Source organism: Lipophrys pholis (genome assembly GCF_963383615.2).
Source record: "Lipophrys pholis genome assembly, chromosome: 10".
NCBI lineage: Eukaryota > Metazoa > Chordata > Actinopteri > Blenniiformes > Blenniidae > Lipophrys > Lipophrys pholis.
This window is the reverse complement of record NC_137640.1, coordinates 15,120,841-15,134,381: the sequence shown is the minus strand read 5'-3', so window position 1 is coordinate 15,134,381 and position 13,541 is coordinate 15,120,841. Positions and strand designations below refer to the sequence as shown.

The window sequence follows — 13,541 nt, the reverse complement described above, 5'->3', positions numbered from 1 at the left end:
TGCGGTCGATGCAAACAAGCTGAGAAATCTCGAAATTGGACTTTTCAAATGAACAGTGGTGAAGTCATGCCCAGTATTCTCAGCTGTTCTATCGTACCGTCTTCAGTCGATTACTCTCACAAGTCTTCATAATGCTTTCCTCAAACGCACTAAGTATTGGTATTCTTCACATGTATGATATCCATGGAGTTCTCCTTCAAGGAATCGATCAAGAAAAGTTTATTCTGTCGCGTAATCCCTATACCGGGGCTATTAAAAATCGAGCTTTAGATATTCTGATAATCATAACGACAATATTCATCTTCTATTGTGGGTGACGTGGCTCCAGTTCTGTCCGTATGTTTGGTTGTATACTGAAGGTTGTAGATATTTGGAAGATGTCTTAGTGTGTAGAGAGACGTATATTACGTCACATTAACTCACACTGACTCACATTAAAAGACCAAATTACACACAAATTCACAGCATGACTCGCTTATTGCTTCTGAAAACCTGTTAGAAGAAGGTCGCTGGACATTCCTCGTGTCATTAACTCATATTATCGATCAATGATGTCAGAGCTGATATTCTAGCATATATGAAGATACTCGACTGTATTCCTAGTTATGATCATTAATATTACATTTGATTTGTCGCACAATTTTCATGAACCAAAAGGCTCTTTACAGCTACAATATATGAAACAATAAAGGCACATAAAATGACGCATACACACTGGATTACAGAAAAGAAACAGTTATAATCTGTCTATTAACATATTTTTCTATTCTAGTAACTGTGAATCAATGACAACTGGTCACAACGTTTATTTGAAAAATCTTTTAGGTAAAATGTTCTTCCTATTCTCACTTATTTTTACTTTTCAGCCATCAAATTTAGAGAGAACTTGAACAGGCACTTGGTACAGCGCATACCTTCACCAACGCCACATTTGTCACCACAGAAACCAATGGATTACAAGGTTATTTGACCCACCACACCCCTTCTTACATCATTTGTCATGATCGTTTGAATTGCTTCATGTTATCACTGTTTGACACAGATGTACACACATTTTACAATTTCCTTGTGACCCCCCCCCCCCCCCCCCCCCCGACCCAACCTTGACTCCAACTTTCGTTGGCGAAGGTAATAATCAGCATTACATAAAAACTGTCTTTTACATCCAGTTATATCTCCATCTTCAGCAGTAGATCTATTGATCTGATATTCTTGCTTCATATTCAGACTCCTTCAATGACACAATAGTGCAATATAACCAGAACAAATTATAATATCAAAATTTAAATGTATTTTGTCCCGTTCACCCCCACTGGAAACCACTAATTGCCAAATTCCAAATCCAAATCAAACAATCCATGACAATACTTATGATAATTATGAAACTTGATCTACTTAAGTATTACCTCTTGTGGTTAATCAATTGTACACACACACACACACACACACACACACACACACACACACACACACACACACACACACACACACACACACACACACACACACACACACACACACACACACACACACACTCCCCTAACCCCATTGGTGACCTGACACTAACTCCACAGTTGGACGTCATGAGAGCCTGATAATGCAGACAATTATAAATGTACCTTTATACTCTATGCACATACACACAAAGAAAAGGAGTCCCTCACCAGTTTGGATTCCTTCACCTTGCAAAGTCTTAAGAAAATCACAATTAGTCCCAATTCGATACATCAAACGTGATACAGATTTTACGTTGCATTTTTCCTGGACATCACACAAGTGCCACTACAACTACACATCCTGACATTGCTCAAGATGCCCTATGATAGCTCATGCGGGAAAGACTCTTACAAAACATGTGCCACGCTTAGCCAGTTGTAAATGTTGTAAAGTATCATGACTCAATGTTTTTAAGGATATGTGGCAAGACTCTCACTTGTACTTATGAGAGAAAAGCACCAAGTCAAGGCAATATTTCAAAAGCTTTCAATTAGGATTTTTTTTATCTCAATATTTCTTTGAAAGTTCCTGCTTTTCTTTTGAACTTTCAATCAGATGGAAACGGGCCCCACCGTGCAGATAGTGAGGCTTTCATATAGTTCTTCACACAGCTGTGTTGTGCACAATCCACAGTCACACTGTTCATGCTATGTTCTTATTGTCACAATGCATGGCACACGAGGCTCAAATGAACCCTCAACCATGTGCCTGTAGTCCTAAACCGCAGTGGCACTGAGGTTTTCAAGTCAGCCATGAGCGCAGAGAGAGCAATAAAGTAAAATGTGCAGAAAATGACTTTCTGTACATGAAAACTTTTATTGATTCTCTCTCATAGTAGCAAGAAAAGTTCTCCCTGAGAACAACAACATACATTTGGCATATATTTGGGAATGATTTAAGAGCAAGGGCTCATTGGTTCTCCAAATGTTTCAATTAACATATTTATTTTTGTGAATTTTAAAAATACTGTGTCATAATTTCAAATTGTTGTATTGTTTTTTTTTTCTTGGAGCTCAACATAACAGGGGCTTGGGTGGTGTGCTTGGTGAAAACTCCGAGGGATTCCTTTGTCTTTAAAACAATACATTCATGAAAGAATGTCTGGTACTGGCTTCATTAGCCTGGCCTACTCCATTGTAGGTGAATGGAAATGACATTTAAAACAGTTACTTGAGCAAAAAAAAAATAAAACAGCTGCCAATCTCTCTAAAAGGGGAAGGATTGCAATTAACAACCCTCTCCTAATCCCCTCGTTTCACCTCCTACGCCGCCTCAGCTTTGTCCACCTCTCCCTCTACCCGCCTCACTCCTCTCCCACTCTCCTCGCTGAGCTGGAGTACATGGCGTCTGAACTCAGTTGCTGAACGCTCTTTGACCCGGTGTGAGTTGATTCCAGTTATACTCTGTTGGAGTGTTTCTGGCAGGACTGTTTCTCCCACACACACACAGAGACAAGATATTTAGAGAGAGATGCAAGGTAAACAAAGCTGGCTGAGTGGCTGCAGGCGGCGCACAGAGTGAAGCTCCTGAGAGGAACAGGTGGAGCCCTGGCATCAGTAACTTCAATATTTCAACACTGACTTCCAAGAGGTAGGCATTGTTATTCATATGTATATTTACATTTAACTCAACCGAAGACTAACTTTTTGTAACTGTCATTGATTTGGGGAAAATATGATGTGTAAAGATGATCCTTGTGCTCTCAGTTCAATTAATTTACTTTACAACCAACATATCTGTTTATCAATAGCGGTGCCTGATGACCAGGCTGAGCTTGAGACTGTATTTTACCTGCTATTCTTTTTATCCCCAAATACACATTTTTAAATCTCATGCTTTTTGTCATTTTGTTTGCAAGATGATGAATTATGTCTCTGACTATTTGTTACTATTTCACAGTTTTTATTGTGGTACTTTAAACATGTTTTGTTGGTTTCACTTTATTTTGTCATGACTGTCGCCTTGGTCAGGTTTATGTTGTAAAAGACATGTTCAACTCAAAGAGATTGAAAGTTGAAATAAACAAGATTTATTTTGAGTGTTGATTTCATATAGTTTGTAATATTCAACAAGACGAATGTAAGTTAAATCTGGGTTTTGTTCTTGTTATGAGATTATGTCTTTGTATTCCAATTATCATATTAAATTATATAATGACTACATATCTATTATCTACACTCCGGAGCTGTAAGTACCGACATTTCAAGAAAAAGTGAAAAGTACTAATAAAGAAGTCGTTTGCCTGTCATTAGTGCAGTTCAGCAGACGTTTTTCTTTCTAAGTACTGAAGCTTTCAGAGTCTCGACCCCCTGGACCTGTGAAGAGGATAATCAGGTTTAGTTGGTTAGATGGCCAGAGTCATATAAGGTGACCAGTTGATCTCCTCTTGCACTGTACATTTAGTTCTTATGAATGTCTTCCCTCTGCCCTCAGGCTCAAGTTATTACCCAGGAGCTCGAATGCATTTATCACTGGATACCATGAGCATGGTGGACGACAGCTGCCTTTCACCCAGCAACTTCCACGAATTGGGAAAAGGTGGGGGCGTCGCAGCAGGGGGCCGTGTCCACAGCATCGATGTGATCCTAGGCTTCAGTAAAGACCAGGACCCTTTGCTGAGTCCAGCTGGGCCCACGGGACTCCATAAGGCCAACATAGATGGCCTGGTAGAATCTGTGAAGCAGCAGGAGCCCCTGTCACACCCTTCCTACAGCGGACACCTTTCATCTCTGAGAAACAGCAGCACAGAGCAGCAGCAGCAGCAGCAGCAGCAGCAGCAGCAGCAGCAGCAGTATCATGGTGAGTGAAGCCCGTGGTCCTGTTCTCCATCAGAGCAGAAAAAAAGAAAATTGTATAGCATCACCTTTAAGAGCATTTCATTTAGCTCCACAGGGTATTTGCCAATAGTTGGGTGAAGGCTTTTAGGATCAATTACTTCAGAGTTTGTAATTGAGGATGAAGTTTGTGAGTGATGTGATTTGGTACTGGTTCTGGTACTGAAGAGCCGGACTGAAGTGAACCTTGCTTTCAGTGTTTCAGAGATTTGAATTGAGTGAAATAAAATTGATGTGGGTCCACTAAGATTAAGATATTGATGCATCTGTGCAAACATAATAAATCTTCAGAATGTTTGACTGCTGACCATAAAGTTATCTGGCCACCAACTGGAACTGATTAACTCATCCCACAAAAAAACTAAGGAAATCAGGTCCAATAATAATTGTTGTTATTCTTTTCTCTGAGTATTACAACCTGGAATAATCAGCAGAATGAGACAAAACTAAACTCCTGATCTAATGTCAAAAGAAATGATGTGATGCGGTATTACATTAATATCTACCAATGTGCAAACAACTTTTCCAGATTTCCCAGGCCTGTTTAGTTGTGCAATAGAGGAATAGTTAACACAACATACCTGGAGGTCTTTTGCGGTACATATAGGTATTTTCTATGTGATAAACAGGTATTTACCATTTGCCCATTAGACTCTGGACGTCAGTAGCGAGCAACCAGAATGACAGGGGAAACCTCAGGCAGATAGAATACTGCTAAAGTGAATCAACGGGGACACCAATAAGACAAAAGAACTTACATTGTGCCCCTTCACTGTTTTTCAAGAAATTTCATGACCTCAGAAAGGATATCGAACAGCAGGAAAATACAGTGCACACGTAAAGGTTTTTAACACATAAAGCTTTGGAAGAAAACCACTAAATAAACAAGGTAAAACACTTGACTGCTCAAAGATGAAGACAATGCAAAAACACCTGATTTTGTAGGTTCTGCTATTGTTATTTTCCCACAGGGGTTTAAAAAATTAAAGTAAATAAAGACAAACGTTCAACAAAACATGTTGAATTTGGTACTGCTGGTCTATGTTGGAACAGCAGGCCCCGAGAATTTGATTGATTGATTGATTCATTCATTGAGTCATTAAATAATATAGATATAGCCAGGTAGTCATATTCAAACAAAAGTATTTCATTAGACTTTATTGTATTGATATTGCGTTATTAGTTATATATTGTCATTTGTGTGCATTGAAAAAAAAAAGAAAAACATAATTTGCAGAGGGAGAATGGGTGTGTTTCATACGGTCAGCAGGATGCAGAGCCTGTTGCATTAACGAAACTGTGTGGACTGAATTGAGAGATAAATCTCTGGACAAGATGGTGCAGGGGGTTTATATCCCCAAGACCAATCCCATCTCCTTGTGGAATTCCCCTAATCTTCTATTCTGTGCAGATTAGATTGTACAGAGGTTCATTCGAGTGTTATTTCTTATTTTTTTTTGTGCTAGAAACAAATTTATTGTGTGTAATCTGAAGCTATTTTCACATGCTGGATCAGGCAGGTGATTGGTGATTTTCTGGAGAATTATTGTTAAAAAAAAAGAAAGAAATGCGATTGCCACAAAAGGAAGAGGGATTTAATCACCTCAAAATCAATTATTCCAAATAATTCAAGTGCAGTTCAGTTTTGTTTGGTTAACAGGCACCAAACCCAGTGACATCATTCTTTTATATTTATCTATCCTGTGAAGTTATCCCAGTTCCTCCTGAATGAGCAGCTCCTCTGTGTTCGGTGTCGGCCGGCCCCCTCTTCTCTGTGCTGAGATGTTCTACTGGCTGACAAACAGTAGGGAGGCTTCAGACCAGTGGCAGCGATGGGCTGACAGGGAAGGAGCTGGTCACTGAACCAGACCTGACCTCCGCCTTTGTCAGAGCCTGGCCTTTGTCATAGCTGCTTAATGAGAGGTGGATAAATGAACCCCCCAGATCCTGCTTTGAATCTGCCCCCGTTTGTCAGAGGGAGAGAGAGAGACAACAGTAACCCCATTTTTACTCACATAAACCCATCTCTTTAACAGTAATGAATCATTGTTTGGATATATACAATGAGTGAATGTCTGAATTAGTTGTAGATCCCTTCAACATGGAGCAAACAGTTAAGAGGAAGATGAACTTTCACATCCACTGTCATCAGGAGGAAATATTCATTCTTGACATTTAAAATCAACAATATTACTTCATATATATACAATGCACCGATGACTCAAATTCAAAACTCAAGGATACGTTTATCTTATGTCTCCTGATTGTAGCTTGAATCCTCAGCTTTCCAGAAATTTAGAGCAAGTTTTAATTGATTAGGTGTGAGCTTACTGTGGTCTTCTCACTTTTATCTTCAGTATATACCTGTGAAAGCTTTAAAACTTATGTTTTCTGCAGCGCAACACTAAACTATCGACGCTATCGGACAAGGCAGCAGACACATATCATAGAGCCTGTTTTTTTCTCCAGTAGTTTGTGGATACCAAAACATGAGTTGCTGAAAAACACTTCTCAGAAAGCCGCCCAAGTCCATGTCATGCTTGAGCTTTCTACAATCTCACCAAGAGTGCTAACCACTACTCCACAAATGAATCCAAATGTTTTTGTCCATTATAGGCATCTTCAAAACCTCTTGAAGCCCATCGACTTGTGTCCTCGATAGTGGATGTGTTGTCTATAGCCGTCTCTGTACTCTGTTAAGCTATCTCCATGTGTCTTTTGAACTTTAAAGGGGACATCCTCAGCTTCCAATTTTTGTAGTGTTTGTGGTGAGCAGGCCAAATGAACATTTCTATTGTGTAGATCAAATCTGAACTCATACTTCTTACACAACAAAGTATCTGAAGTCAAGTTAACCTACATTCTGGGATTGACTACTTACCCAACCTGATTGGACAAGGCTTTGACTCCAGTCCAGCTCTTCGGGAGTCGCTGCTTCACGCGAGCAACTGATCTGATTGCCGGATCATCATCTTTGTACTTTATTTAATCAAATTACTTACTGGCCTGCTAATTCTAATTTAGCCAGCAATCCGGTCCTCACAGTGTTAAAAGACCTCATTGTTTGCCATCAGTAATGTCTTTATCTCCATTTTGATTGGAACATAATAAAATATAGCAATAAAGGTGAGGAAGAGATCATTTGGATGGAGAAGAAATATAGATTTCGCCATGAAGGATTATGAGGACAAACACTGACGGTGTAAGGCTCACCCTGTAGATGCACACAATCAGTAACTGGTGACACCAAATGTGACAGAAAAATGGACATTTATATTGATGAGCCTCTTGCTTTGACTCTCATCCTAACCTTTTTGTGGCCTACTCAACACTCATGCAGTGTTCATTATTCTGAGGAAACAACAATGGGATTTTAAAACTCAGTGTAAAAAAAAGAAAAATATCCCTTTTGCTGCCAGAGATCTTTCTAAAGACAGTAGGCCACTGGAGAAGATAAACATTGGAATCAACTGTTCTAAATCCCATTAGGAATGTTTCTTAGCTTCAATGAGGTTCAGGGGATTGCTTGCTTCACTAACCTACAGTAGTCTATTGTTGCTGGTGTCAAATGAACGTCTGCTCTGCTGGAAAGAGAAAACTAAATTCCTTATTTCAAATATTGTTCTTCAAAAAGTTGTTTTGATCTCATTTTCCAAAATAGAATATGAAACATGTAAAACAAACGGGTTAATGTTTGCTTTATCCCACACAGAGTCTGGATTATTCACAAACAAGTGTGATGAAGAGCTGAGTGAGCTGAGAAAGAGTGTTGATAGTGACGAGGGCAAGTCTCCAGAGCCGTGCAAGGATGATCAGCCCAAAAAGAAGCACAGGCGCAACCGCACCACCTTCACCACTTACCAGCTGCATGAGCTGGAGCGTGCCTTTGAGAAGTCCCATTACCCAGACGTGTACAGCCGGGAGGAGCTGGCGATGAAGGTGAACCTCCCTGAGGTCCGGGTTCAGGTAAGACAAAACAACACAAGTCAACATAATGATATTTACACTTTTGACAGTTAACAACAAGGAGACACTTCAACATGTTTAGTAGTTTTAATGTGTTAAGATGTTTCCGTAAGATATGCATGTAACTGCATGTAATCCCAACTACAGCTCAATACGAGACAACAACTCTTCCCTTAAATAAGCCTAACTTCTGAACTTGCTTCATACAGCTCCACTGGAGTTTGTAGACTTAAACACAATGCTTTAAAAAAAAATGGACAAAATGAAGCAATTTCAACTTTGTTCATGTAAAACATCTATTATTCCACTTCTTGCTGAATTTTTTAACTTGTCTCATTCACCTGTGCTCAAGTAGATTATTGCTTTGACCATTTTGTGACACATTAACTCATAGATTAGTTTGTTGTTCTTTGGTTTGATGTGTGGTTTTGAATCTGAATTTGACTGATGTCAAACAATAATTTCATTGTGTTATGGACTACTGATATTACAATTATGTTATATCATAATAAACTACCGTACCGAAGGTAGATTACACAATTAGAGTATTTGATTCAAGTGTCCTTTAGATTTGTGCTGTTTTTACAGTACATGTTTCGTCAGTATTGCAACTTCAACTGTTCACCTTGCCTGCACACTGCAGATAGCCTTAAGAGTTAAGTATTCCAAATCAAGCCAAAGCCTTTGGCCACTGGCTCGATTTGGAAACACACCAAAACAGTATTCAGGTAAGGAGATTGTACCGGAGAGTTAGGAAAGCATCTGCGTGGTTCAAAGTGTGATGACGGTTCTAGATGCAGGGGTGTTGTAAGGACAGAGACATGTCATCTCAAACAGGATCTCGCCTTTAGAGGAACAGAAAGGCCAATCTTATGACTGTGTTGCATTTTATAAACTGCTGAGAGGCGACGACATTTGGAACGGAGAGATTCAAATTTAGTGCAGCCAAACAAAAACCTAGTTCAGTTGGAGCCTGTGACTGACTCCCACTTCAAACACTGCTTCATTTGACTCTTCCATTTAAGGAATTAACACATTATTGGAAGCCTTAGGTTATATTCTTTCACTTCAGCATGTATATTAGTAATAGTAGGGAAGTAGCAGGCTCAAAGAGGTGTTTTGATCCAGAATGGTAGATGGTTCATTCCCTTTACATTTCTGCCCATTCAACCGTCTTCAACACAGCTTCATGGTGTTCAGGACCCCAGAGTGCTGAAGTCAGTCCCAGCTAACTGAGTGAAGATAGGTGGATAGGTGTGAAGTAATTACAGCTCTTTTCCTATTTATTGATTTGTTGTTGTTTTTTTACAGGTCTGGTTTCAGAACCGTAGAGCTAAATGGCGTCGGCAGGAAAAAATGGATGGCAGCACCATGAAGCTCCACGACTCCCCCATGCTCTCCTTCAACCGTCCACCACCAGTACACAACAGCATGGCTCCGATGACCAGTTCTCTCCCCTTGGACCCCTGGCTGACCTCTCCACTGTCCAGTGCTACACCCATGCACAGTATCCCAGGCTTCATGGGTCCAGCTCAAGGCCTTCAGCCCAGCTACCCAAGCCACAGCTTCCTCAACTCTGCTCCTCATCCTCACTCTCACCCTCACCCATCTATGGGTCAGGGAATGCAAAGTATGGCTCCCCCTCCATACCAGTGTTCAGCACCATACCCTGATAAATATCCTCTGGAGGACGTAGACCAGCGAAGCTCGAGTATTGCTGCACTGCGAATGAAGGCCAAGGAACACATCCAGTCCATGGACAAGACCTGGCAACCCATGTGACCATGAATCTTGGCGGTTCATTTTTAGTGGCATTGGGAAAAGTAGACATTGAACTGGATTTATTAGAGCTGAGTGAACTGACACTGAGCTTAAAAAACAAAAACAGCTGTTACCTACACATGAAGAGACGTGGATTTTGAATTGTGAAAGAAGACATTTGTGGACCTTAAATTTTTTTCCTAATCTCAAAGACATTAAATTGGCAAATGAAAACTGTAGGAGGGTCAATATGGTAAATTTCAACTTCCAAGTATGAGATATCAGCTGCCCTAGGAACGATTGTACACACATTTCTATCCCCATAAACCTCTGTCTAAAAATAAATTCACAAACAAGGTCCTCACAGCCCTTCTATTGAACTGAATAGATTCCATTTGCATGCAAAATGCTCAGTTTTTGAAAGTATCCACTGATACTGAGAGGGTATAATTTATAAACAAGGTCTGAGTACACACAAGTCAGGACAAAATAATATTTCCATGCCTACAATCTGTCTCAATGACACCATCCTGCTATCTAAAAAAAAAAAAACTCTCCCAATTTTGGGACCTTGAAACCATTTTTCTTTTGTCATATTAATTGTCCATTCTTTACGTTTCATATTTTTTTCACTGATTTTATATTTGTACTAATTAATCTAATTGTCAGTGTTCATGTGTGAGCGGATCAGAGTCCTAACTTTGTGAATGAAGGTCGGGTCTTGGTCAAACGTGAAGTTAGGGCATCAAGACCCAAATCAATGTCTTGGACTAAACATAGCTCTGTAGCAGGTTTTGCATTCATCTCCAAGTTAATATTTAGATATTTGAGCATAGTTTAGGTACTGTGGTTTACCTTGAGAAAAGTGACAATAGAGGACCACTGAGACAAGATGTGAATCTCTATTGTGGTGGTCACAAACTTTAAAATAAATATTTTGTTGGAAATGATGTTAGAGTCAGATCTGTGGTGGCACCTTTGTGGACCAGTGGTGAGAATATACCAAAAATAATTCTGCACAAATACTATATATTTTTTTTGAGTTGTGCTAAGATGCTTTAAAGAGGGAGAGAAGAGAGGAAAAGAGACGAATTGAGCAAGTATGAAAGACTGAAAGACCGACTGGTCAGTGGAGTAACCCTCTTTTTGCTTGAGTGGCTGTTGGAGGAGAAAACCTGTTGGCAGCTCAGCGCTGGGTGGCTGCGTGTACGTGCAGCGCAGCAGAAAGAGCCCTGTGTGATGCGTCACCCCACATAGTGTAGTCTTTGTTCAGCACAATTGATCCAAGTGCATCCTCTTTGTCTGAAACTGAAGGGAAACGGTCTCAGGCTGCACTAAATAGGCCCTTGTAACCATTTCGCTGTGATGTTTTGTTTTGTTTTTCATCAATCAAATAGGAGGAACCCTGCATCATAGCTGCTTTAAACATTAGAAACACAGTATTGGTACGTTACCATCTGTCAGACAGCGAAGTTCCGTTTGTCTGAAATATAGAAAAGATTAAACCTAAACATAGCATAATGCTGCATGTATATGGGCAGTAGAGCTAACACAACAAACGGGTCCATTGAACTATTTCAGGAGTTGCTGGTTCCATCTCATTACAGAATAAAAAATTATATGTATTAAGTGAAATGTTTATAATGTGGTTAGGCAACAAGATGGTGAGAAAATCTGTCATTTAAAGTGCAATTTAATTAAGCGGATTCATCTGTGTACATGACAATGGTCTAGTTGTGATATTTCATTTAATTTTGACATCAAACAGCAGCAACAACCTTACGTCATATTAAAATGTGTTGGTCTACTGCTCAGTAAGGGAAAACTGTGCAGCACATAGTGTTTTAACTGTGTTGGTTAAAGATGTTTAGACTGTATTCAACCATGCCTACACCTCACACCACATACGAAACAAAGGTTACCTTGCACATTGAAAGCTTCTTTAGGTTTCAAAATAAATGTGATTTTGGGCCAAGAATAAGCCAAAGGTTAAAACAAATGGACAAAGTTGCACTAGGACAGGTTTAGTTTGCTTTTATGTGAAAATGTACAGGATATTGTCTTGCATGTGGTAATTTTGTCTGTCTTAGTCATATCATCTTATTTCTTTTTGATCCCTTTCTGTTCTTGTCCATGTTCATGAAAGAATGAAGAGCTACTGAAAATAAATATAGTTTGGTAGAAACTTCTTTGTCAGTTACTCACTGCAGCGCTTTCATGTTGACCTGCACACTTATTCCCACACAGTGCCCACCTTTTTTTTTTTTCTTTTTTTTTTTGGACTCCACAAAGACGAAAACAGCAGTCCTAGATTACAACGGTATAATCGTTATCATCTGACATACATGGGCAGAGACATTCTTTCTTTCCTGCTAACACTTGTGTTTATCCTCCCTCTCTCTCTCTCTCTCTCTTTCTCTCTCTCTGTCGCTCTCTGTCGCTCTCCCCCTCCGGCTCTCTCCCTGTCATGTACAAGCTTGCTCTTTCTCTCTGTTACCCCTCCCAATCCTCTGTTGTGCTCCATGGTTTGGTGGCAGGATGCCAGCCCGTTAGGAAGATGAGACTCCAATCAATCAGGGCTTCCCAGGGGGCCTCTGACCACAGGGCCCTGCTCCCTAATTGCCCCCAGGCAAGCAGGCAGGTTGGCAGACTCAGCCGCTGCAACACATGTTCACAAAGGGACCGGTGCCGCTGTGCTCACAGGCCTGGTCAGCGTGTGAATCACTTTCCAGGGCAGATGGAGGCCATATGGATAAGCCAGTGCAATGTCTGCAGGATATTTGACATATAAAAACTTACAACAACATAAAGACCTCTTACGTTTGGGATAACTCAGCCACATAGAGTATAGGGACGATAGACTCATGAATGGAGACAAGACCTTAAACAGTCGGGCAAATTGTGTTTATTGAAAGCTTAAAAAAAAGAGTAGTGTCAAAAATTTGTATCACTGTTTTTATGTTGTTGCTATTAAGAAATCAGTTATATTGGCACTCTCGTTAAACTCAGTATATAATTCAATTTTCAAAGTTCAATTTTCAATGAAAAAGAAAAAAATACATACACAGAATATTTGATCTTTAAAAATAACACGTATGTTATTTTGTTTGAATGAATTTGCTTAATTCATGATCTTGAGATAGACTATTATATAATGGGTTTAAAACATCATGATCTGTACAACTAAAGGTGCTAGCTATTTTATCAGAAGTGGCAAACATGATCAAAGTTGGCCCGGGGAAAAAAAATACAAATATATTTTTGCCTGAAATATTACTTAAGACAATACTTTAGTGTTTAAAGTGTCACTGTTATTTTCAGCTTCCATTCTTTTTAGCTCTTAGGTTACTCTTTAGATGTGTGTTTTAGTCATGCCTCTTTTGCATTACAATTGTCTTCCAGACACAGAATAAATAAATATATACATTCACACCGTGAATCTTTTCTACACCTGGATTATGGTCCAAAACTGTTCTACTGAAG

At 39.6% G+C, this 13,541-nt stretch overlaps 1 protein-coding gene across 1 annotated transcript; it reads left to right on the top strand.

The window, feature by feature from the left end:
- Positions 1-1,941: 1,941 nt before the first annotated feature.
- rx1 (retinal homeobox gene 1) lies at positions 1,942-12,240 on the top strand. The gene is made up of 4 exons (XM_080474026.1): positions 1,942-3,087; positions 3,931-4,296; positions 8,044-8,297; positions 9,609-12,240. The coding sequence occupies exons 2-4, from the start codon at positions 3,957-3,959 to the stop codon at positions 10,077-10,079; spliced, it is 1,065 nt and encodes a 354-aa protein (XP_080330152.1). The 5' UTR covers positions 1,942-3,087; positions 3,931-3,956; the 3' UTR covers positions 10,080-12,240.
- The last annotated feature ends 1,301 nt before the right edge of the window (positions 12,241-13,541 follow it).

Excerpts from the sequence above, each read along its gene's own strand:
- rx1 (XM_080474026.1), top strand. The coding sequence starts at position 3,957 with ATGCATTTATCACTGGATACCATGAGCATGGTGGACGACAGCTGCCTT. Across the intron at positions 4,297-8,043 it reads GCAGCAGCAGCAGTATCATG|AGTCTGGATTATTCACAAAC; the intron begins GTGAGTGAAGCC and ends TATCCCACACAG. Across the intron at positions 8,298-9,608 it reads TCCCTGAGGTCCGGGTTCAG|GTCTGGTTTCAGAACCGTAG; the intron begins GTAAGACAAAAC and ends GTTTTTTTACAG.